General features: G+C 45.5%; 1 protein-coding gene across 1 annotated transcript in view; it reads left to right on the plus strand.

Moving 5' to 3' along the window:
- The window catches only part of ANO2 (anoctamin 2), a 355,236-nt gene that overhangs the window by 323,957 nt on the left and 4,202 nt on the right, over positions 1-27,077 (plus strand). The window contains exon 25 of the mRNA XM_075603059.1: positions 910-1,091. Within this exon, the coding sequence (XP_075459174.1) occupies positions 910-1,091 (182 nt within the window). The remainder of the gene's footprint in view (positions 1-909; positions 1,092-27,077) is intronic.

A 27,077-nucleotide genomic window follows, 5' to 3' on the forward strand; every position in this document is an offset into this window, starting at 1 on the left:
GGGGCACTGTAGCTCGGAATCTCCCATTGATGTTAATAGGAATTTCCATGCAATACGGTCACACTCATCACTATTGTAATATAATGAACAGTTCCCCCCCTGGGTCTTTATGCAAGACACCGTCACATTACCTGAAAACGATTCCACAAAGTCCCACTCTGCATTATGAGCCCCCTCCCCGCCGGTGCAAAGGGATATTGTCACTTCTTTGTTACACTTTTGACGTGTTGCATTCTTGGCACTGTGTAAATATACAGATTTGGGTGATGCGAATGCATAACGTTTACAATTGCCCAGATTCTAATAATTGCTTTTAAAGAATTATTGATAATTTGGGGAATTCCTGAGTGCTCTTCAAACTTAAAACAAAGCACGTTTCTTTGCTAAGACCAATGCGCTACTTGAACAGAACCAATGTGCCAGTCACTTAGTTATGACTTAAATGGCTTCGCCTTATTGCCAGCATTCGTGCTGCTTAGTAAATCTGGGATAAATATGGTTTAGGGCCTATTTGCATCCAATTTACATATGGGGAGTAACAATTCCCACCGACCCGCATTTTAACGGGAATAAAACATGATTAACGTGTACTTATTTTCTCTAATGAATATCCCGTTTATTCATATCGCGTTTACACGCCTCGTTAAGTACGTTCATGTAGGTGTTACACATTATTCATGTTAGATGTACAGATTTATCGAGCAGAAACAGATACAAAGTAAAGCACAATCTTCTGATCAGAGTATCACATCCTTCATTTGAACGTGTTTGCTATTGAACAAGATGCGCTCCCACTTATCAATGGAAGGATGTCAGGGCCTATATTTTGCCATTACATTTTGGGGACCAGGCTTTTTCCATGTTATCTGTGTTTGCAAAGATTCACCGGATGATTTTTCTGTCTCTCAGGCATTTGTAATCTCTGTCACATCAGACTTCATTCCACGCCTTGTGTATCAGTACATGTACAGTCAGAATGGAACCATGCATGGCTTCATCAATCACACGCTCTCATATTTCAATGTGAGTCACCTAAAGGCTGGGACACAGCCGGAAAACTCGCAGTTTCAGCAGGATGTCATTTTTTGCAGGTAATGTGGCATAATGACTCTTTAGAAGTAATATACTGTATACACTAGGAACAAATGAGTTCAGTTGGGTTCGGTTTGGTTTGAAGTTAACGGTACAAAATACTTCACAAGACAGAATTTAGTGAGCAAAAATTAACCAATAAAGCCAAATGTAAATATGTAATACTGTGTATTTGTCAATGCCTCAGTTAGGAGCGCTGCTGGGAAAAGGAAGTCAGCCATACTGCATATTTATGGAAAACAAATACAAAAAACTTGCACTACTCCCAAAATTGGCTCACAATTTATTAGTGGCATGATGAAACAATTTTTAGCAACTGAGTCATTTTGGTTTCTCCCAAACAGATACAAAAGGCTAATTTTATCTGCACTCAAAGAAAAACCTTAATTTATAATTAAAATAAAATATAACTGTCATTGGACACGTACGTATACATTATCAATTATGATTTCAATTGTTTCAAGGCCCTAATAAAATTAATTAGTATGTGTCCAAATGACTGTTATATTTTATTTTAATGATAAAAGAGGTGATAAAAATTGCCTTTTGTATATGTGTGGGAGTGGATATCTATATATCTATATACAGCATCTATATATCTATAATCTCAGGCACTCAAGGACTTGAAAGGTTCTAAGTCCTGGAGTGCTGCTTCCATCTTTTCTGTCTTCCAGTCCACAGGGGTTTGCACTCAGGCAGGATACTATTTTCAGTGGAGTACCACTATATTTCAATATACAGTGTATATGTATGTATGTATGTATGTATGTATGTATGTGTATATATATATATACTGAGTTAAGTTATGGTGAGTAAACAAGTGACAAAAACCCTCACAGGTTGCAGACCTGCCTAAGACCTGCCTAAGACATGCAGATGAGCATACAGCTATATTTGCATATATATATATATATATATATATATATATATATATATGTAACGTGTATTCCCTCTATCCCAATCACAGATACCGTGTGTGTGGGTGGAAACCTATGTGTTACCAGGTGTGGTGCAGTATACCTGTCAGGCTCACAGGAGGTCTGAGCCTCCACCAGTGAGAGCCTGGGGTGAATCCTCTGGAACGTTCTCGGTTTTAGCGCCTCCACCTGTTCTAGGGATGTAGAAGGTTGCCTACACAGGACCCGCATATACAATAACCACATACTCAGAGATGTATATAACCACTTTACTAATATATGCAGGCAATAACACACACTTATAACATTCCCCCTAGGCAGTAACTCCACAGTCACCGTGTATACCCACACTGTGTCCACAGCCCAACCCCCGTGGTCAGCGCTGCCACTATGTGTAGTTGTGATATGTTAGGATACGTTGGTGCACATAGGAAGATACCTGCCGAGCGCTCCTGCACTCGGGCCTGCAAGCAACTTCAAAAAGGATCTGCCGCTTGATGCTCCCGTCTGATCCGATGTTGCCTCGCACGGGGCCCGCCGGGGCGATCCCACCCTGGAGATAGTCTCTGTCTCTTAGGCACAGACTTGAGCCCAAGTCTCTTCTCGGGGAGCGCAGCGTCCGCTGTGTCCCTATCTAACACTAGTACTACTGTGACAGGGTCCCTAACCTAGGGCCTGTCCCTGTAGCACCACAAGCTGGGGAGTGAAGACCTATCTGGGGCCTAGGGGGTTACTGGCCTAATCCGTTCCCCTAGCTCTTCCCGGTCCTGACTGCTAACTAATACTCACAGCACCTGCAGCAACGCACTGCAACCTACTTGGTACCTGCAGCAAACGGCTGCACACACACTATGCCTTCTTGTCAGAACTCAGAGCACTGACAGCCGTGACACTGACAAGGTTGCACCTCACACGCACCTAAGGGCAGGGTCCCTAACCTAGGGGCCTTCCCTATGAACTTACCCACTAACCTAGTGGGGAGTGGGGCCTACCTGGGGCCTGGGGTATCTCTGGCCTAGTACAGCAGAGCCCTGCTCTGTGTACACTACCTTCCCCAATCTCTTCCTGGATCCAACTGACAAAAACCCTGTCTGCACACAACATTGTTGCAACTCTGCAGCATGAGAATCTGCCAGCTCTATTGGCTTCAATGCTGCCTGTGACCAGGGTGAAAGTGCAGTCCCCAGAGGCTGCTGGGAATTGTAGTCCTTGGCACAGCTCTTTCCTATGGGGATCGCGTGCGCGATCTTTACTGCGCATGTGCGACGCTGTAATGGCCACCGCTACGCTTAACTGCACCTGCGCAACCTCCCAGAGCTCCGACACACTGGCGATGGCCACCGCTACCCTGGCCAACCTCTGTGCATTGCGCGAACCTCGCACCGCAACCAAGATGGCGGTGACCGCCGGGAGAAGTCGCCGTCCCCTTCCCCCACTGCCACAGGGGTAAGGCAGGGGACAAAGGAAGATCAGGGGAACCGGGGGTGACCCCTACACTCTCCCCCTGGTGAAAATACCAACGTCCCCGCTTGGAGAACAGCATCACATTACAGAAAGTTACACAATAAAAATGCATTGCATAAACTGTACAACTTAACATGTTGACTTTAACATCACTGATACATGGCATATCACACACAGTAATACCCGAGGCCAGCTGAATTTTAGCTGTTTGCTGAGACCAATGGTGGGGTGCCCCTAACTGATCATGTGGGGGTACCTCACTTTTACATTTGTGAGCCTCCCCCGGGAGAATCTCTGGGCGAGCACGCTCTGGGGTAACAGTCACCGGTTCCGTACTACTTCCTCTCCCTGGTGGAAGGAATAGCACAGTGTCTCTTGGCCAGACCTTTACTCGGCCATCCGCGACATGGATGCAGTAGGCCAGGAGGCCTTGACCTTTTCCGTGGTCCACCACATGGTGAATGGAGCGCTCCTTTTTGGGCTTAAAGGAGGCAATTTTCACCGAAATCATTCGTAACACAGTCCTTGTCTCTGAGTACTTGCGAAGCTTCCACTGGGAAGCGATCAATTGGCAATGTCTCTGTTTCATCCTGCAGGGGGTAAAGGGTTGATACCTTACTACTGCGGTGATTCATGGTGGCCAACAGGTCCTCGGGGACGCTGTCAGTTCCCACCACGACAGTCTGGGGACCTGTCTCAGACACTTCTGGGCAGTACACTCACTGTCTTGAAACTCAGGAGCGTTGGATCCTAGTCCTGGGACCATTTGGGTTGGAGCGCACAGGCTCACACTCTGTTCAGTTATGGTGACACACGGATGTCCAGCTACATTCTGCTGCTCAGCATGAACTTTAGTTGGGGCCTTTTTCACGGCCACCTCCACCGGAGCCTGTGGGGAGTTAGGAGGTTCCTCTTCCTCCGGTCCTGTCTCCGGACGTCCCTCCGACACACTGGGAGTCGCCACAGCCGGGGAACTCTTCCGCGGTTCCGGCCGCACCAGTGCCTGCTGCCGAGGGATATCGAGGCGCAGCGGGTCCAAAGCAGGGTCCGTCGCTGATGCTTCAGCTTCACGTGTGTGGTCCGCCGGCTGGCACATCACCACGGCTGGTTGGCTGCTGTCTTTCCTCTTCACCTGGACGATAGGCGGTGGGTACTGGTCCACTCGCACCACTGGACAGCTATCTTCTAAGGGGGACACCTCCGCCAGGACGCGATGCCGAATTGAGCCATTCGCCCTGGTGGCCAGACTTAAGAAGCTACCGTGCTCCGCGGTCATCTGGAAGATCACACCCGACACCCCTGGGGCAGTCAACTCACCCTTGTCGTTGTTAGGTACAGGTCCCAAGCCTAGGACCGACGGTACCATCATCTTAGGCCGGACTGGCCGTAGTAGGGCACATGGGCCCACAGCAGGCGAGGCAACCGACTCCTTGTCCTCAGCTTCACTTGTCCTCTGTGGTTCCATCTGTGATTCCGGCATTAGAACTGAATCTGGAACCGCGGTTAGGGCGCACGGGCCCTCTGTAGCTGAGGTAGGCTGGTTAGCCGCATCTTCTTCTGCGGGTTCCGTAGCACACAGCAGCATGGGTTTTAGGAACTGTGCCCCGCAGCAGGCACACTTGGGACCCCAGGTTTGTTTGCAACCTGGGAAGTCACACTGGTTACAAACACATCTTATGCACCCCACTTCATCCACCACTGCCACTCGGTATTCTATTGGTAGCCTAAAGTGGTTAACGTCCATACCACCAGACAGATTCAAGTCCTTTTGTAGGCATGGGCACACAAGATAGGATACTTTCCCTCCTTTTGATCGCCATACTCCATACAACTGAGGGTGTGTTTCTCTGCATTCTGTACTTTCTTTAGTGGGACCAGCAGTTGCTGATTGCTGCTCAATGTGCTCACTCCCCCTGGTGGAATTTAAAGGAGGGGCACGCTCTATCACTGAGTGGTTCTGGTTCTGCACTGAGTCACTCACATTGCGGGGGCGGGGCTCTGGTTTTCCCGCCAGTCCTGGGCAGATTTTTGCAACACAATTTAGTGCAGGCTTGCAGTCAGCAGCACGTGTGCTCTCCTGATTTGGCGGGAGATGCCATTTTAGGTCTGACTCACCAGATGAGGGAGCCTCCATTTTGATCACAGTTCTGTTAACTACACTGCAGCTTTTTGCTTAGATTAGAGGGTAGCCTCCTGGTGGGGCACCTAGGGCTGATAAAGTCAGAGGGGCATTTTCCCAGCATATCTCCTGCTCCACCCTCATTAGTACGGCAGCCCAGTAACGAGGGACGCCATTCTTATGGTCTATCACCCATAATTGGTCTAAACCCAGGAGTTTCTTTAGGGCTTTCCAGATTCCACTCATCGGCACACGTGTGGAAACATTCCCTACGGCTACCACGTGGCTGGGCTCCTCGTGGAGCTCTAAGGCCCATTCGCTCACTTGTTGCGACGTGAGCGCAGACATGATGATTGGGACAGTAACCAATTTAGAATACTTAATAGGGCACCCCAGGTCTATCTCAGCAGCGCCTCCAAATGTAACGGGTATTCCCTCTATCCCATTCACAGATACCGTGTGTGTGGGTGGAAACCTATGTGTTACCAGGTGTGGTGTAGTATGCCTGTCAGGCTCACAGGAGGTCTGAGCCTCCGCCAGTGAGAGCCTGGGGTGAATCCTCTGGAACGTTCTCGGTTTTAGCGCCTCCACCTGTGTAGGGTTCTAGGGATGTAGAAGGTTGCCTACACAGGACCCGCATATACAATAACCACATACACAGGAATGTATATAACCACTTTACTAATATATGCAGGCAATAACACACACTTATAACATTCCCCTAGGGAGTAACTCCACAGTCACCGTGTATCCCCACACTGTGTCCACAGCCCAACCCCTTTGTCCTGTGGTCAGCGCTGCCACTATGTGTAGTTGTGATATGTTAGGATACATTGGTGCACATAGGAAGATACCTGCCGAGCGCTCCTGCACTCGGGCCTGCAAGCAACTTCAAAAAGGATCTGCCGCTTGATGATCCCGTCTGATCCGATGTTGCCTCGCACGGGGCCCGCCAGGGGCGATCCCACCCTGGAGATAGTCTCTGTCTCTTAGGCACAGACTAGAGCCCAAGTCTCTTCTCGGGGAGCGCAGCGTCCGCTGTGTCCCTATCTAACACTAGTACTACTGTGACAGGGTCCCTAACTTAGGGCCTGTCCCTGTAGCACCACAAGCTGTGGAGTGAAGATCTATCTGGGGCCTAGGGGGTTACTTGCCTAATCCGTTCCCCTAGCTCTTCCCGGTCCTGACTGCTAACTAATACTCACAGCACCTGCAGCAACGCACTGCAACCTACTTGGTACCTGCAGCAAACGGCTGCACACACACTATGCCTTCTTGTCAGCACTCACAGCACTGACAGCCGTGACATTGACAAGGCTGCACCTCACACGCACCTAAGGGCAGGGTCCCTAACCTAGGGGCCTTCCCTATGAACTTACCCACTAACCTAGTGGGGAGTGGGGCCTACCTGGGGCCTGGGGTTTCTCTGGCCTAGTACAGCAGAGCACTGCAGCTGTGTACACTACCTTCCCCAATCTCTTCCTGGATCCAACTGACAAAAACCCTGTCTGCACACAACATTGTATCTTCTTTGCAGCATGAGAATCTGCCAGCTCTATTGGCTTCAATGCTGCCTGTGACCAGGGTGAAAGTGCAGTCCCCAGAGGCTGCTGGGAATTGTAGTCCTTGGCACAGCTTTTTCCTACGGGGATCGCGTGCGCGATCTTTACTGCGCATGTGCGATGCTGTAATGGCCGCCGCTATGCTTAACTGCGCCTGCGCAACCTCCCAGAGCTCCAGCACACTGGCGATGGCCACCGCTACCCTGGCCAACCTCTGCGCATTGCGCGAACCTCGCGCCACAACCAAGATGGCGGTGCCCACCCTGGAGAAGTTGCCGTCCCCTTCCCCCACTGCCACAGGGGTAAGGCAGGGGGCAAAGGAAGATCAGGGGAACCGGGGGTGACCCCCTTACACACACATATATATATATATATATATATATATATATATATATATATATATATATATATATATAAGAACAAAACAAAGATAATAAAGGAGCGCCTAATAAAACAACCTGCCTAACCGTGTATATATATACAAAAAGAAGACAGAGAGTGCACGTCATGGGACGGTTCCTGCATCGGTGGTGATAATTTTGTCACAAATTGCTTGTTTATCACTTATACTCTGTAAGTGTTTTTAATCCCCCCACCAACCCCCTCCCATCATTAAATGTACAGGATCACACTATGGGGCGTGCACTCTCTGTCTTCTTTTTGTATCTATAGATTCTGCCTTGGAAGTGGTTCTTCCCTTTGAGAGCTGCCGTGGACCCCTGGATCCTGTAATAATTCCTGTATTACCTATCAGGACTCATTCTGGGGTTTGGACATTTACACTTGGACTGTTTATTATTTTATTATTTATTTTTAATGTATACAGTATATAATAGAGTGTATATTTTAGTTTGTCAGTATTAACTTTATATTTAATACTCATTATAGGATTGTTTTGTATTTTGAATTTAGCACTTTGTAAGGGTTTATTATTTTTTTCACTGGTTTATGAGTGTGAAAAAGAAAGTACACCCTCTCTGAATTCTATGGCTTTACATATCAGGACATATAAATACAACCTCAGATGAACAACAACACATGACATATTACACTATGTCATGATTTATTTAACAAAATTAAAGCCAAAATGGAGAAGCTATGTGTGAAAAACCAAGTATACTTTATGATTCAATAACTTGTAGAACCACCTTTAGCAGCAATAACTTGAAGTAATCGTTTTCTGTATGACTTTATCAGTCTCTCACATCGTTCATTGAGGTTTGTGGGCATTTGTTTATGCACAGCTCTCTTAGGGTCCCGCCACAGCATTTCAATCGGGTTGAGGTCTGGACTTTGACTGGGCCATTGCAACTCCTTGATTCTTTTCTTTTTCAGCCATTCTGTTGTTGATTTGCTGGTGTGTTTGGGATTATTGTCCTGTTGCATGACCCAATTTCGGCCAAGCTTTAGCTGTCGGACAGATGGCCTCACATTTGACCCTAGAATACTTTGGTATACAGAGGAGTTCATGGTCAACTCAATGACTGCAAGGTTCCCAGGTCCTGTGGCTGTAAAACAAGCCCAAATCATCACCCCTCCACCACCGTGCTTGACAGTTGGTATGAGGTGTTTGTGCTGATATGCTGTGTTTGGTTTTCGCCAAACGTGGCACTGTGCATAATGGCCAAACATCTCCAATTTGGTCTCGTCTGTCCAAAGGAAATTGTTACAGAAGTCTTGTGGTTTGTTCAGATTCAACTTTGCAAACCTATGCCGTGCTGCCATGTTCTTTTTATTTATTTATAAAATATTTTTACTAGGAAGTAATACATTGAGAGTTACCTCTCGTTTTCAAGTATGTCCTGGGCACAGAGTAAAACAAATAATACATGGTTACAAGTACAGTTACATTAATGAGCAGGGTATACATTATATACAAGACATTGCTTGCACAGTTAAAGAAAATATATATTATGAGTGTATGAAACAGTTACAGACCAGGTTAAAATGTGAGACAGCCTTAGATTTGAAAGAACTTAAACTGGTGGTGGATGTGAGGGTCTCTGGTAGGTTGTTCCAGTTTTGGGGTGCACGGTAAGAGAAGGAGGAACGTCCGGATACTTTGTTGAGCCTTGGGACCATGAACAGTCTTTTGGAGTCTGATCTCAGGTGATAAGGGCTGCAAGTGGTAGGGGTGAGGAGCTTGTTCAGGTAGCTGGGTAGCTTGCCCATGAAGAATTTAAAGGCAAGACAGGAAAGGTGAACTTTGCGCCTAGACTCTAGTGTTGACCAATCTAGTTCTTTGAGCATTTCGCAGTGATGTGTGTTGTAGTTGCATTGGAGAACAAAACGACAAATTGAATTGTAGAGGGTGTCAAGTTTGCTAAGGTGGGTTTGAGGTGCCGAGCCATATACTATGTCTCCATAGTCAATAATTGGCATTAGCATCTGCTGTGCGATATGCTTTCTGACCAGGAGACTTAGGGAGGATTTGTTCCTGTAAAGTACCCCTAGTTTGGCATAGGTCTTGGTTGTCAGGGTATCAATGTGCATCCCGATTGTTAAGTGGGAGTCAAACCATAAGCCCAGGTATTTAAAACTTGTGACAGGGGTTAGGGTGGTGTTAGCGTTGGTTCTAATCAGGAGCTCAGTCACTGGGAGCTTTACAAATTTAGTCTTGGTCCCAAATACCATTGTTACAGTCTTGTCAGTGTTTAAAAACAGTTTGTTTTGGGAAATCCAGTTTTCGAGTCTCAAAAAGTCAGACTGAAGTATGTGTTGAAGGTCAGAGAGGCTATGGCTGTGTGCATACAGTATAGGATTGTGTCATCTGCATACAAGTGTATTGAGGCTTCCTTACAAGCTGTGGGAAGATCATTAATGAACACTGAGAAGAGTAGGGGGCCCAGAACAGAGCCTTGCGGGACACCACAGGTGATATCCAGGGGGTTGGAGTTAGAGCCTGAGATGGACACATGTTGGGATCTTCCTGATAGGTAGGACTGAAACCAGCTTAAAGCATGCTTCCCTATTCCAGAGCTCTGGAGTTTGTTAAGCAGGATAGCATGATCAACTGTGTCAAAAGCCTTTGCAAAATCTAGGAATACTGCACCAGTGAGTTGTCCCCGTTCCATTCCACACTGGATTTCATTGCAAACTTTTAGCAGGGTAGTTACGGTGGAGTGTTTGGGACGAAACCCAGATTGGAATTGGCTAGGGAAATTTGTCTTGGTATAGAAATCGCTTAATTGGTAGTGGACACATTTTTCCATGACTTTGGATAGAATTGGGAGAAGTGAGATTGGCCTGTAGTTTGAGACAGTGTTTTTGTCCCCACTTTTGAAGATTGGGACAACTCTGGCAGTTTTCCAGGTCTTAGGGATATGGCCTGCAGACAGGATAGAGTTGACTATGGACGCAATTGGTTTGGCAATGGCTGGGGCACCAAGTCGTAGGAACCTAGATTGTAGTAAGTCGGGTCCACATTGGCTGCTTAGTTTTAGTTTTAGGAGCGCTTGTATAATCTCCTCTTCAGATACTGGGCCAAATTGAAAATTGTGGGCAGTGTTGGGAGGGGGTGGGACTATAGGGGTACTCCCAGGATGAGATTCAGGTTTGTGGTTTGGGCTGCGTTTCGCTAATAAGTTAGTGGCACACCCCACAAAGTAATCATTGAATGCATTTGCAATGTCAGTGGGGTTTATCACAGTAATATCCCCCTTAGTGATATTACTTGGTTGTTGATGGTTAGGAGGCTAGAATATATTATTGATAACCTTCCAGAAGTTAGCTGGGTTTGATGTATTCTGGTGGAGATTGTCAGAGTAATATTTGTTTGCCTTGTGCACATGTTCCGCATGCATCTGTAGTGATTGAGATCCTTGGTAGTGCCAGTTACTTGTAGCTTTTCCACAAGGCATACCTGAACTGGTAGAGTGCTATAAGGTCAGGTGTAACCCATGGAAGGTGGGCCCCCCGTACCCTTATTTTGCGTAGTGGAGCATGGGTATCGCAGAGTTTTAAGAACTCAGATTGGAAATAGTCAAGTGCAGAATCAGGGTCGGGAATTAAATCGATTCTGTGCCAGGGGCAGTTGGTAAGATCATCCAGAAACTGTTGTGGGTTAAAGTTTTTAAATGTTCTAGTGAGGAGAACTTTAGGGCTTGAATGGGGCGGTTTAATTTTCCTTACACAGTACACTATTGCATGGTCACTGAAAATATCAGGAAGGATGCCAGAGGATTGGATTCTGCTGGGGTTTGAGGAGAGAATCCAGTCTAGCAAGGAATGGTTATGCGATTTCAGGTTTATCCGTGTGGGTTGGGAAATGAGTTGCGATAGGTTAAGTGACTTGAGTTGTATCTGGATTTTGTGGTTTTTAGGGTCAAGCCATTTGAAGTTGAAATCCCCAAGAACTAGCAGCTCACTCTTCTCATTCAGAGAGGAAATGGAGCCAAGAAATTGGGTGATATCAGTCAAGGATTGTAGAGGGGCTTTAGGGGGGCGGTAGATGCCAGCAAGCAAGATGGGCTTAGAAAAGGGGAGGCAGATTTTGCCAACTAGAATTTCAAAAGAGGGTGGACTTGGTGGGCAATTTAACAGTGTAAATTGTAATGTGTCTGCAATATAAAATAACACCCCTCCTCCTCTCTTTGACCTATCTCTCCTAAAAATGGAGTATCCCTGAATGGCGATATTTGCATCAGGGGTTTCAGGGGATAGCCATGTTTCTGTAAGAATGATGGCTTTGAGTTTATGCATAAGGCACCATGCCCTTAGTTCGTCCAGTTTGGGCAGCAGGCTCCGGATATTTATATGGGCGACAGATAGGCCTTTTTGGAATTTAAAGGTGGAATTCTCAGGGGCATGGGACAGATTTGAAATGGGAGGACCTGGGTTAGGTTCAATATCACCTGCTAAAGAGAGTAATAGTATGAGCAGAAATTTGGGTAGTTGTTTGCAAGTTGTAAATTTGGGGTGTTTGCCATTAGAGTGAGCAGTGGTTGGTGTGCTGCTTTTTAGAGTTCTCCACCAACATTCAGTAGATAGTGCAAGGCTTTTGAGTAGTCCAGGGTGTATGGTGATGTTGGGTGTGGGCCAGGATGGAGGAGTTTGTAGTGTATAGAGAGAGTAACATCTCCATGAGGCCAGGAGAAAGAAAAATGTTAAGATACAGAGCAGGTTCATTATGCCAGAGGTAGGCAGTGCTGCAAGGAGCTGTTGTGAACAAAGTGAGTGTGTGCAGACTAAACAGCAGGGGTGTGCCTGTTCCTTGTCAAATGTTTAGCTGTATTGCAATGCTAGAGTCAGTTCAGGGTTTCAGTGTTTTGTGCGGTCAGTTTTGGGAGAGGCTGCAGTGAAAGAAGTTGTAACGGGGTGGGGGGTTAAAATATGCAGGTTAACAAGAATGGGATAATAGTGTGATCTGAATAGCTTACCATTTGTTGTCGTGAGTAAAAAAGTTTGCAGAAAGATGCAGTCCCCAGTCACCTCTAGTTAAACTATAGTCTAACTATATTTATCACTTAAAAAGCTCACTTTAAATGCCTCACTGTCTAATGCCAATTGCAGTTCCTGCAAATTGCAGGAGAGGTGTTTGTTTTATACATCTAAAACAGTCACATGACCCTCCCCCTCCCCAATCAATCAGCTTGTCCCAGTTGGTCAATTAACAGCACAGAGTTAAGGGGGGGAAAAAAAACACCTTTTGATATTCAAAAATACCAAAATATTCACTGCTTAAGGCCACTGAGTAAATCTTTTAAACAGGACTTGCACATCAAGGGACATACCAAAATATTCACTGCTTAAGGCCACTGAGTAAATCTTTTAAACAGGACTTGCACATCAAGGGACATACCAAAATACTCACTGCTTAAGGCCACTGAGTAAATCTTTTAGAGAGAAGAGGCTTTCTCCTGCCAACCCTTCCAAACAAACCATACTTGTCCAGTGTTTTTCTAATTGTACTGTCATGAACTTTAACATTTAACATGCTAACTGAGACCTGTAGAGTCTGAGATATAACACTGCAATTTCTCTGAGCATTGCACGGTCTGACCTTGGGGTGAATTTGCTGGGATGTCCAATTCTGGGAAGATTGGAAATTGTCTTAAATGTTTTCCACTTTTGAATAATCTTTCTCACTGTAGAATGATGGACTTTAAATTGTTTGGAAATGGCCTTATAACCCTTCCGAGATTGATGGGTAGCAATAATTGCTTCTCTAAGATCATTGCTGATGTCTTTCCTCCTTGGCTTTGTGTTAACACACACCTGAATGCTCCAGACCAGCAAACTGCTAAAACTTTGGCTTTTATAGAGGTGGTCACACTTGCTAATGATCAATTAATCAATGGCATTTGATTAGCAGCACCTGTCTGCTACTTAGTATCTTAATTCCTATGGAAGCACTAAGGGTGTACTTGGTTTTTCACACATGGCTTCTCCATTTTGGCTTTATTTTTGTTAAATAAATCATGACACAGTGTAATATGTATTGTATTGTATGTCTTTATTTATATACTGTAGCGCCATTAATGTACATAGCGCTTAATATGTCATGTGTTGTTGTTCATCTGAGGTTGTATTTACCTAATTTTTAGACCTGCTAAGGAACAGATGATTGTTATGATGTCCTGAAATGTAAAACCATATAATTCAAAGAGGGTGTTCTTTCTTTTTCATACAACTGTGTGTGTGTGTGTGTGTGTGTGTGTGTGTGTGTGTGTGTGTGTGTGTGTGTGTGTGTGTGTGTGTGTGTGTGTGTGTGTATGTGTATATATATATATATATATATAGCGCTGAGAAGGGCTTATTTTGATTTGTTTGCATCTTTTTTATCAAAAAATGATTTACGTCTGCTAGCCAAGTGAAGGTAAACTCCCCTGTGTCCGGTCCCTACACTGCCACCTCGGGTCTCACATCTTGTGGAACGAACATCCCCCACTAGTGCAAGAAAAGGAACAAGCAAGGACAGAACTGCAAGGGAACATGGGAAATATGTGAGAGTGCCTGAGGGTTACTGTACATTAATTAAGCATTTGTGCTCTCTGTGCTTCTTAGTGCAATTAAAACTGGCAGAAGCCATAATTAAATTCACTTTGTAATAAGTTCCTTAGTAAAACAAAAAATATATATAAAAATATTCTGTTTCAGCCCCCGCTTTCTGTTTGAGCCCCCGCTTTCTGTTTGAGCCCCCACTTTCTGTTTGAGCCCCCGATTTCTGTTTCAGGGCCCCCGATTTCTGTTTGAGCCCCCCGCTTTCTGTTTCAGGCCCCCCGCTTTCTGTTTCAGCCCCCCCGCTTTCTGTTTGAGCCCCCCGCTTTCTGTTTGAGCCCCCGCTTTCTGTTTCAGGCCCCCCGCTTTCTGTTTCAGGCCCCCCGCTTTCTGTTTCAGGCCCCCCGCTTTCTGTTTCAGGCCCCCCGCTTTCTGTTTCAGCCCCCCCCGCTTTCTGTTTCAGCCCCCCCGCTTTCTGTTTGAGCCCCCCGCTTTCTGTTTGAGCCCCCCGCTTTCTGTTTGAGCCCCCCACTTTCTGTTTGAGCCCCGGCTTTATGTTTGAGCCCCCCCGCTTTCTGTTTCAGCTCCCCGCTTTCTGTTTCAGCCCCCGCTTTCTGTTTCAGCCCCCCGCTTTTTGTTTCAGCCCCCCGCTTTCTGTTTGAGCCCCCGCTTTCTGTTTGAGCCCCCCGCTTTCTGTTTGAGCCCCTGCTTTCTGTTTGAGCCCCCCGCTTTCTGTTTCAGCCCCCGCTTTCTGTTTGAGCCCCCCGCTTTCTGTTTGAGCCCCCCGCTTTCTGTTTGAGCCCCCCGCTTTCTGTTTGAGCCCCCCGCTTTCTGTTTGAGCCCCCGCTTTCTGTTTGAGCCCCCCGCTTTCTGTTTCAGCCCCCGCTTTCTGTTTGAGCCCCCTGCTTTCTGTTTCAGCCCCCGCTTTCTGTTTGAGCCCCCGCTTTCTGTTTGAGCCCCCCGCTTTCTGTTTGAGCCCCCCGCTTTCTGTTTGAGCCCCCCGCTTTCTGTTTGAGCCCCCCGCTTTCTGTTTGAGCCCCTGCTTTCTGTTTCAGCCCCCCGCTTTCTGTTTCAGCCCCCCGCTTTCTGTTTGAGCCCCCCGCTTTCTGTTTGAGCCCCCCGCTTTCTGTTTGAGCCCCCCGCTTTCTGTTTGAGCCCCCAGACACACACACAAAGTCCCATGTTAGACTGCGAATGAGAGAAGTATATATGCTTCTACAGGGCCGCCAACAGAAATCGTGGGGCACAGGACAAACATTTTAAGCAGCGCCCCCCCTGTGTCGACGGTATTGCTAGCCGTACCCCCATTTCACACCTCACGAGCCCCCTTTCTCCTCCCCCTCTCTTCCCATGTATTTCTCTCCCCTGCGTCTCACTCTTACTCCCTCTTAACCTCACTCACCCCCTCTCTCCTCTCCCTCCGTCAATTACTCCACGCTCACTCATTCCCTCCCCCTCACACAATTCCCCCCACCAGATATAAACCAAAAAACTTCCCACCCCCAAATACATACAAAGAAATCCCAACCTTCCAAATATAAACAACCTCCCCCACCCCGCCAAATGCATAAAAAAAACACCTACCTAATACATATATAAAAAAATACATATAACCTCATATATATATATATAGATACTCACTATCTATCTATCTATCTATCTATCTATCTATATATATATATCATATAAAAAAATATAAAAAAAACAACCCTCCCCAACCTATATAAAAAATTCCCCCAAGCCCCCCAATACATATAAAAATACCTTCAAGCCCCCCAATATATATAAAAATACAGACTTACCTTGGGTCAGGCCAGGCCCGGTGTCTGCGAGAGTCCGCTGGCTGGGGGGACCAGCGGGCTAGCACTGCGAATTTCCCCGACCTCTGGCCAGGCCCGGTGTCTGTGGGGGTTCGCTGGCTGGGGGGGGGCAGCCGGCTAGCACTGCGAATTTCCCCGACCTCTGGCCAGGCCCGGTGTCTGCGGGAGTCCGCTGGCTGGGGGGACCAGCGGGCTAGCACTGCGAATTTCCCCGACCTCTGGCCAGGCCCGGTGTCTGCGGGGGTCCGCTGGCTGGGGGGACCAGCCGGCTAGCACTGCGAATTTCCCCGACCTCTGGCCAGGCCCGGTGTCTGCGGGGGTCCGCTGGCTGGGGGGACCAGCCGGCTAGCACTGCGAATTTCCCCGACCTCTGGCCAGGCCCGGTGTCTGTGGGGGTCCGCTGGCTGGGGGGGGCAGCCGGCTAGCACTGCGAATTTCCCCGACCTCTGGCCAGGCCCGGTGTCTGCGGGGGTCCGCTGGCTGGGGGGACCAGCCGGCTAGCACTGCGAATTTCCCCGACCTCTGGCCAGGCCCTGCTGCCGGTCGCGGCTGGGCCCCGACTCTCAGCTGCCTGCAGGACCTTTCCTCTCTCTGTCCCACGCCGTCAAGCATCCACTGCCGGCGCGTGACGGGGCTCTCACGTGACTGCGCGGTGCACCGAAAGCTGGGCCAAGCTTGCTTCCGGCACAATGACATCAGAGAGCCCGTCGCACGCCGGCAGTGGAAGCTCGGCAGCGTGGGACAGAGAGAGGAAAGGTCCTGCAGGCAGCTTAGAGTCTGGGCCAGGCCGCTACCGGCAGCAGGGCCTGGCCAGAGGTCAAGGGAAATTTGCAGCGCTGGCCGTCCGGGGACCCCAGCCAGCAGGCCCGGGACACCAGCCCCGGCTAACCCCCCCTCTTCGCGGCCCTGTGCTTCTATGCATGAGATTACTACATTTTGTGTTGATTTCCTCTTATAAACACAAGCAGATGACTTTGTTTCACTCAAGCAGCTTCTTTCAGCTACTGACGGCAATAAAACCATTTTGTAATACCCTTTAATATAATTTTAAGTAACACCAGAGCACACATTGTGTTACTGACATGACCATAATTATGACGAGATCTGGAGTGATGGAATATGCATACACTATACTCCTATAATTATCAGGAAATCTCAATTCTTCCATGAGACACGCCTCGCCGGTTGCTACAAAACAAGGGACCTGTTCTGCACACCTACTTTAATTAAATTGCTTTGAAGCGTAGCAGTGAAATAATACACTGAATCTGACTCAAGTCCTCCAGGGCAAAGGCACATACTGACGTTTTATTTTATTTTTAATCTGGAAAACTACATAGGGAACAAGCAGATTTCTTTTCTTTTTAAATCACTAATGACCTCACGAGATAAATGACCGTTCACTACTATGGACCGCGCAGGGCTGGTGATTGAGGTATAATACCAGGGAGACTATTAGCATCTTTTCATCCTGCGCACACTGTATTTTTTCCATGTGCTACTTTAGTTCCATTTGGCTTTCCTACTGAACAAACTTTTCTGTGATGTGAATCCGTTGCTGCCGGGTTTATTAATGATGAATGATTTGGGCAGAAATGGAATGATATAAAAAGTTGTATGAACTGTATTGCTCGATGGTTTCAACTTTTCAAGACTTTTTCTATACTGTATGGTGAAGCATAAAAATTCCCTACATGAAAGTGCTAACAAATCCTATAAATATACACTGTATACTGTACAGGATGCACAATACATGTTACATTTACTTTGTGAAGACCGATGTCTCTACATTTTGCAATATGTTTAAACATTATTAGCACCTGTCATGTTTTCCGAGATGAAGAATTAAGTATACCTGTGGCTGAGATACCGTACTGTACTGTACATTGAATGACATCTAATTTAGACAAGAACTGTCCTGTAAATCTATAGCTTCTGCTCAGGGGCACAATTAAATTCACGCCGGTTATGTCAGTTTTTATGTTATTTTCTAACTCCTTTTTAGTATCTGTTTCGAAAAAACCATGACATAATTTCTATATGATCTCTCAGAGACATGTTTTTATGTTCTCTATATAACACAAAGCAGGACATTTCATAAATTGTGAATCATGTTATACGTTCACGAATCAAAGTCACATAACAGTTATTGTTTCCTTTACATTGGTGCTATATACATCGTTGTACTTTGCCCTCCATGTGTCAGATTCCAAATACTGTATGATATAGATTGGGGGAAAGAGATAGGAAATGAGTGACACATAATATAACTGGAAGTATCTTTTCTGTGCATCATTATTACAGTATGTCCCCTTTCTTAGCGTCAGACACCCCAGTCAAGTCTGGGTTAATGCAGACCTCCTTGGATAATGCTCTGCATAAACTGTAAGCAATGTGATTAACAAGTCTCTTCCATTTCATGCATCTGTAAATAGAAATATTAAAAGAGAATTGCACGCTTTTATTTGCCTTAAAACATTTTAATTTGAGCTTGGATCAATTGATCCTAATGTTACAATAATAAGCATGGCTAATTACTTGATTTGAATGATACACTATATAATGACATTATAAGCTCTACAAGTATAATGTCAACATGTCAATGAACATGTGGGAGGAAAGAAACACAAGGATCAGATGAGCACAAACACATTCAATGATAGCCTCAGGATGCAATGAATTCTTATAGCTATCATGTTTTCAACATATACAAAAGGCTCTGCAACATCTTTCCAGTAACAGCTAACAAAGGCATCAATCAGGCTAGATCTGGTTGACGAGAAAGTAAAGTGGTGTAAAACTGAAGAAACAGATGCTATGCTGAAGGGTTTCCCTTGAGCAAATTGTATAGTATCAATGGGACATGCATATGTAGTCAGTCATCCAATTGGATCTGAAGAAGAATCAATGTATCCTGCATTCTGAATCTCATGACTAAACCGCTTAAAATGTGACATTACAATTAAGACGTTCTCTAGCCTGGGGTTTGATTCCGCAGTGTTTTGTACTTGAGGGAAAATCTAGTAATACGTCTTATTAAGGATAAGTACGTTCGTGAGCGTGGAAGCCAAAACCCAAGAATAGAATGAGTTTCTGGGTCCCCGATCCAGGTCCTGGGAACACTTGTTATTATCGCTAACATTATTCCGGACTATGTGACCATAACTACATCGGAGATCCAAAACTCACCGCTCGGATCGCATCTATTCTTGTGGTATTTCCCTCTGCATATTACCTTCCCCTGCCACCATTTTGCTTTGGTAGGGGAAGGGTATGGACGGAAGTGGAACAAGGCTGTATGCTCTGCACTTACAAAACCAAAGGGAAAAAAGCAAGAGACAGAGGGGGCTATGCACTAAGCTCAATGAGTTTGCGTTCTGATGTTCAAAAAAAGCACATCCGTTAAAAAGTGAGGCCGGGGACGCGATTCACTAAGGCCTTGAGCCCATTTTTTAACGTACGTGCTCAAAACACCCACAGCGTACGTGTTGCTTTTTTCCCCCTGCTAGCGTTCTTAAACTTCACATACGCTAGCTGATAGAAAAAAAAGCCACATGTAACATTTGCATGGAGATTTGCCATCTCCATACAGGCGATCGTACACTAAATAAATACATTTGAATAATAGTGTACATGAGCAGGGGGTCTCCGGAGCTGAACAGCATTGGTTTCAGGTCCGAGGACCCCCTATTTCAGGAGATATAGGCCCCGTTATGGGGTGCCGGTATCCCCTGCAGAATTTCAATGTCCCGGTAACGGTCTGATTGGCTGGCATCATTCCCTTTAAGTAACGTCATGTAAAAAAAAAAAATTAAAGTCGGAACATGGTTTGAACAGCCAATCAGGGAGCTGTTAACCATTTTGAGGCTAAATGTGACGTCACAAGCCCTATTTAAGGCCGTGACGCCTCATTTGAGCCCAAGAAGACGACGAGACAACATCGGTTGGGATTTACCATGGGGTTTTTTGGGATTGACAGATGAAGATAGAAGATAAAGAAGATAAAGAAATGGTGACAGATGAAGATAGAAGAAGGTGATTAAAGAAAGAAAAAAGAAGATTTGGGTACCTGATCCGGATCTTCATGGCGGATGGCATCAGATGCTGTTGGAGGCCTTCAAGGTACGTGAGCTTCCTGTTACCCCGGGAGTCGGAGGGCCACCGCTTCTAATGGTAAGTAATATATTGAATGTTTGTAAATGTCTCTTTTTACAGGTTTATTCATTGGATGTATTTTTTGATTTTTTGGGGGAGGCACATTGACTGATAATATATTAATCTGTACCACTTTAGGGTACAGATGAATACATTATTATGACAATATTTGGGGGGCATTTGTGGCTTGGTATTGCTGTTGGTTTTTTTCATTTCAATTTCTTATGTGGATGTCATTGTTTGTTTTTTTCCTGCTTAATGGTAATAAAATGTTTGCGATTGGTGTTCGTTTGTAGTTAATGTTGTATTATGTTAGCTAATGCGTTTTATGGTTATTCCAGATATTGTTTGAATTTATTTATTTGTCTTTTAATGTTTACATTCATTAATGTTGTAGTAATTCATTGGTTTGATTGGTTAGTGTTACTATTCATTTTGAGTTGGTTTAGGAATTAATTGGTTTCATTGGTTAATGGTTTAATTAATTCATTGTTGATGTTGTTACTGCTTGTATTCATTGGATTAGCTGGCTACTGTTTTTATTTACTTTATTTAGGTATGCTAATGCAGTGTTTAATAATGGGCAAATAATCTATTATCCATATCTGGATAATAGTAATTTTGCACATTATTGTACTGTATGTGTTAGGGGGGTGTATTTAGTTAGAAATAATGTTTAGTATTTTTGTAGGCACAACATTGGTACCGTAGGCCCGCGGGGACCCCGGGACAGCCGCGGGGTCAGCCGGGGACACCCGTGCGACCCCCGGCCTCCGTCGGGGACACCCGTGGCCTGTTGTATGGGTGTTGCGCATGCAAAAATGTAAAGCAATAAATTTTTCAAAGTCCAGCTTTTTTTTGCGTCTACCTTGAGCTGACGTGTTCTGTTGAATGCAACTTTCGCGTACGCTAAGGTTACGTAGCTTAGTGCATCCCGCTTAAGGGCAGAATTTAACGCAAACAGGGTAACGAACGAGCAAAGTTCCTGAAAAAAGTCAGTTTTAGAGCGCAAAGTGCCTGTTTGCGTGGCTTAGTGCAGCGGTGCGCAAACTGTGGGGCGCGACCCCCAGGGGGGGCGCGACACTGCCGACGGGGGGCGCGGGGTTTACAGAGGCCCCGCGCGCTTCCCGAAGGCACTTAAATTAAGTGCCGGGGGAGCTGCAGGGCCTCTGTAAACCTAACTTACCGTGGCTCCGGCGGCTTCCTCCCTGCGGCGCCATGGCAACGCGGCATCAAAATGACGCTGCGAGGTTTGCGCCCCCCTGGCTTAGTGCATCGTGTTCAGTGCAACATCACGTTCTAAGAGCACTTTGCGCTCTAAAAACGACTTAACGGAGCTTAGTGCATGACCCCCAGACAATGCACGCAGGGGAAAGATCAGCAAGAAACAAAGAGAGACAATGCACGCAGGGGAAAGATCAGCAAGAAACAGAGAGAGAGAATGCAAGCAGGGGAAAGATCAGCAAGAAACAGAGAGAGAGAATGCAAGCAGGGGAACGATCAGCAAGAAACAGAGAGAGAGAATGCAAGCAGGGGAAAGATCAGCAAGAAACAGAGAGAGAGAATGCAAGCAGGGGAACGATTAGCAAGAAACAGAGACAGAGACAATGCAAGCAGGGGAACGATTAGCAAGAAACAGAGACAGAGACAATGCAAGCAGGGGAACGATTAGCAAGAAACAGAGACAGAGACAATGCAAGCAGGGGAACGATTAGCAAGAAACAGAGACAGAGACAATGCAAGCAGGGGAACGATTAGCAAGAAACAGAGACAGAGACAATGCAAGCAGGGGAAAGATCAGCAAGAAACAGAGACAGAGACAATGCAAGCAGGGGAACGATTAGCAAAAAACAGAGACAGAGACAATGCAAGCAGGGGAAAGGTCAGCAAGAAACAGAGACAGAGACAATGCAAGCAGGGGAACGATTAGCAAGAAACAGAGACAGAGACAATGCAAGCAGGGGAACGATCAGGAAGAAACAGAGACAGAGACAATGCAAGCAGGGGAACGATCAGCAAGAAACAAAGCGAGAGATAGAAATAAAGCAGAGGAAGGGGTCAGCCAGAAACTATAACTTTGCTGACTGCAAAACAGGATACGGACTCGCCAGGCAGAGGTAGGGAGTAATACACTGACCTTGGCCTGAGATGCAGGGGTAATCAGGTCCAATTCCGAGGCCGAGGTAGGTGGCAGGCAAAGAGTAGTCAGGTGCGTCCAAGGACTGGAGGGTATAGGCAGTGGCTGCAGAAGTCCACAAGGAAGTGTTCGAGGAACCTTAGTTCGGGCGCATACACTGCAGGCCGAGACGAAGTCCTGTATCTCTGTTTTTAATTCTAGCCACCAAAAGGTCCTCTCCAGGAGCTCACATGTTTTCCGAACCCCCGGGTGGCCTGGGAGTTTGGATTCATGTCCCCATCGAAGAACCTCCTGCCAAAGGAGAGGGGGAATGAAAAGTCTGGATGGGGGAATGGTTATTCTAGCTGGGACCTTGGTCTGGGCTTTTTGAGTACGATGACGAATCGTAATAGCGGACACAATCTTAGATGAGGGGATGATGGGACCCTTGTCTAGAAGTTCACGATTGCTGACATCGTAGTTGTGTTCTGCAGGAGAAAACTTCTTAGAGAAGAAGGAACAAGGGTGTAACCGACCCTGAAACTCACTTCCCTGTGACAGGACTGCGCCTGCTCCAAGGTCAGAGACATCCACTTTGACTATAAAAGGATGACGAGGATCGGGGTGTTTCAGGATGGGTGCAGAGAAAAAGAGTTTCTTGAGCTTCAGAAAAGCCGCCTGGTCCTGCGGAGACCAGTTCGTGTGATCTGCCTATTTTTTTTGTTATGGCTGTGATGGGTGCAACGATTTTGGAAAAATCCAAAATAAAACGCCTGTAAAAATTTTTGAAGCCCAGGAATCTCTGGATGGCTTTTAAACCCTTCGGTACTGGCCAGTCCAGAATAGCAGCAACCTTGGCAGGATCCATTTCTAGGCCCTGGGCAGAGATAATGTATCCGAGAAAGGAAAGACAGGATTTCTCAAATTCGCACTTCTCGAATTTAGCGAAGAGGTTGTTCTCTAGAAGGCATTTAAGGACCACCCTCACCTGCTGATGCTGTTGTTCCAGGGTTTTAGAATAGATGAGGATATCATCAAGGTATACAATAACTGAGGTGTCTAACATGTCACTGAAAATTTTGTTCACAAAAACTGGAACACTGCGGGTGCATTGCATAGGCGGAAGGGCATCAGCAAGTACTCGTAGTGACCATCGCATGTGTTGAAAGCGATTTTCCACTCGTCACCCTGCTTTATCCTTATACGGTTATAGGCCCCTCTTAAATTGAGCTTGGTCAAAACTGTTGCCCACGTAGACGATCAAAGAGTTCGGTGATCAGAGGAAGAGGATACCGGTTCTCGACAGTAATTATATTCAAACCCTGGTAATCAATACAAGGTCTCAATGACCCGTCCTTCTTTGCCACAAAGAAAAAACCTGCACCAGCAGGAGAACAGGATTTGCGAATTATGAGAACCTAAAGCAAGGTTTCAATGTATGTTCTCATCGCCTTGGTTTCCGGTTCAGAAAGAGGATATGAACGTCCACGAGGAGGAGTCATCCCAGGATAGAGAACGATCGCACAATCAAACGGTCGATGCACAGGTAATTCTTCAGCCTGTCCCTTGTCGAAGACACGCCACAGATCAGAGTAACAGGCCGGGAGACTAGGTAAGTCCTCCAGTGCAGGCAGTAGAAGAGAACCCACTGGATGACAGGGTGAAAGACATTTGCCATGACAGGCAGACTCCCAAGTTCTTATCTGTCCAGAAATCCAGTCAATCTGGGGATTGTGAGTGCGTAGCCAGTGAAGCCCCAGAACCCCATCGATGTCTGGGGAATTGATGACATTCAACTGGACTAGTTTGTGGTGCAAAACACCAACCGTAGCCCTGATTGAACCGTCTCTTGTGATATGACTCCTGATCCCATCGGTCTACCATCAATGGAAGAGATACCACGGGGTACGTCCTTCCTCTGGAGAGGAATATTGATCCACTGAGCAAAGGCCTTATCCACAAATATTGTGAATAAGTGAATATAAGGCGCTAACAACTTAAATACATACAATAGTGATACGTGCAAGTGCAATAAAAATTGATATTAGTGCTCAAATAATAAACCCTGCTCAAACCCTCTGGTAGAACCTGTTTCCAGGGTTCCAAGTAGAAAGATGTATTTCAAACAATCCAGGAGGAGCAAAATATAGGGAAATAAAAACAGAAAACAGTGCAAATATAAGTGCAGACGTTGAGACTCTGATGAAATAATAATGACAATATCTTGGCTCTGTCGGTCTATCTACTCACAAGATGTAAGTGGTAAGTATGCAGTTGGCAGATTGGGCTGCCACCCCAGGTAGTAGCTGTATATTGTGGATATCCCTCCAGGCTTATCTCGTCAGGGTAACCATGGTGTACATATGGGAGGAAACAAAGCTACATAGCGCGATCTGTCTTTCCAAAAACTTTATATGCAATCAGACAGTGACGTTCTCTTCTTTGGACGCGCATTTCAGCAGAAAGAGGAGATTTTGAACACACACCATGAATCATAATTTGAACTCAAAGTTTATAGTAATCTTAATGTTTCAGATTAGATTATAACAGTTTACCACATTTACGAGCTACGAAGGAAAAACTCCTATTTTTCGTTTAATGAACATTAACCACCCGCAGTGAATCTGGGACTTGTTGACATAATACAGTAACATCAATGTATTGTCTACATTGTGCTTCTTATTTAGTGATAATCTACATAACAGACCTACAATTGTGCACATTCTCATGGGGATTGACCCCTTTTTCCCTAAATAGTGTATATATACATGTGTGTGTGTATGTGTGTATATATATATATATATATATATATATATATATATTTATTTGAGGGAGTATGTATATACTTATACCCTAAATGCGAAGAAAATTCAGAAACGTTATATAACTCAAAGAAGTATAGAGAGGTGTATGCTGGGTATTAACTGGACAGTCAAGAAGAATAATGCACATGTTAAAAACCAAACTAAATTTTGTGGCATCATCACAAGGATGAAGAAATTAAATGGCAGTGGGCCGGACATATCATAAGAAAAAATGACCATCGTTGGACATAAATGGTACCCAACGAAATTCCGAGGGAATGAGCCAGATGATGACTAAGTAAGATGGGAGGATAAAATCAGAGAATTTGTTGGAGCAATGTGCAGAAGAGAAGCTTGCAACCATAGTATCTGGAAAATGCTCGGATAGACCTTCATCCTGCAGTGAATCAAGAAAGGCATTAATAGCTATAATATATTCAATATAATATTAATTTAATTATAATGGTATTAAATATATTACTGGTCGCGTATACAAAGGACAATCATACCTCTCTCTACCCAGTTTCTACTTTATGATAACATACCAACCAAGCAGTGCCAGATTGACTTAACACTATTACATTGCACCAGTGTTGGGTAAAGTGGATGGCATACAGATAGCACCATCTACTCTCTGATCGTACACTAGCCAATATTTTCCAATTGTCTCAATTCTGTTACATTAGACTGTTGTTGAGTAAAGTGGTTGGAATGCATATATAACTATGGCATTGTTTCACTTTACTGGAATTGTCCTGTTTCTTAAGCAACTTGTAAAGTGCTCTGCCAGGATTTTCTCTATTTTCTCTATTTCCTACCTCACTTCTTTCAAGAGTTCAGTAGTTATTCCATCCTGCCCTGTGGCCTTTCTATTCTTCATGGATTTCATTGCCTTGGCTACTTCTTCTGAAACGCATGATTCATCAGTGGTGGTTTCTTCTCCCTCTTCATCTGTTTGATTATGTCCTGTTGTATGGACCCACACACAGAAACTCGTTAGACAGCCATACTGACTACATCACCTGACTTCCCACAGCCTATAAAAAAGGTACCTGTCCTGTCCTTCAGTGTATCACAACAAGCTTGCTTCCCTGTGTCACTGCTGCCTTGAAGCTCCCAGGCTTGCTGCCGGCTCTTGCGTAAACCTGGTATCAATTCTGTCTTGTCCTATTACTCTACTGCTTGCTCCCTGCTCTGACCTTTGGCTTGCTTGACTCCTCTTCTGTTTACCACTTACCCTGACCTTGGATCGTCTGACTACCCCATCTGTCTGCTCCTTCCTGAACTCTCTGCCTACATCGCACCGCAGATCTGATCTCCTGGTTCCAGCTATCTACGAACAGCCCTATTGATCCAATATTACAGACTCTTCCTATGGAATCTCCTTTGATCCTTGACACCTGTGTTAACTGTATTCTTGTACAATGCCTTGTAGAGGTCCTCAACCTTCTTTATGAAAAGTGGCCGGTTTTTATTGTTAAACTCACTTTTAGTGTGATGATTTGCTTCTTTCCAATTATAAGTTGCAGCTTCATCTTCTTTAAACGTTTGTTATCTTTGATAGTCTTCACCACATCATAGTTACATTTTCTAAGATCTTCAGTTATATTATTCTCACTCGACCTGCCTTTGCGGGATCCTCAAATCCCATCAATCCAAGAAAAAAAGATATACCCACCAGTTTCCTTTGCACCAAAGTACAGTACCTGCCATGCATTGCCTCTGCAACTCCAATATATATACCACCATTGCTAGTAGAGATCTGTGAAACTTTCACCCAAGTTCAGAAACCAGGCAAAGTTTTAACTTTTTAACCCACGGTGCATTTTGCATCTTTGTTTGTTCTTTTGTTGTATACATTTAGCCACGCCCACTAGCACTCCTTTTGACACATATACATATATATAATGTGGTAATGCTTGGGGTTTCTCAGAACTTGTTGGGTATCTGTGTGTCCACTTCCAAATCTTAAAGCGCCAATGGGCACTGGTGACAGCACCGATCTGCTCCTGCGGCCAGCTTCCTGAATTGCATAAACTGCATGTGGGTTAAGGAGTCAGTAATACAGCTAGGAACTCCCGGGACTCAA

Source organism: Ascaphus truei, chromosome 5 (genome assembly GCF_040206685.1).
Source record: "Ascaphus truei isolate aAscTru1 chromosome 5, aAscTru1.hap1, whole genome shotgun sequence".
NCBI lineage: Eukaryota > Metazoa > Chordata > Amphibia > Anura > Ascaphidae > Ascaphus > Ascaphus truei.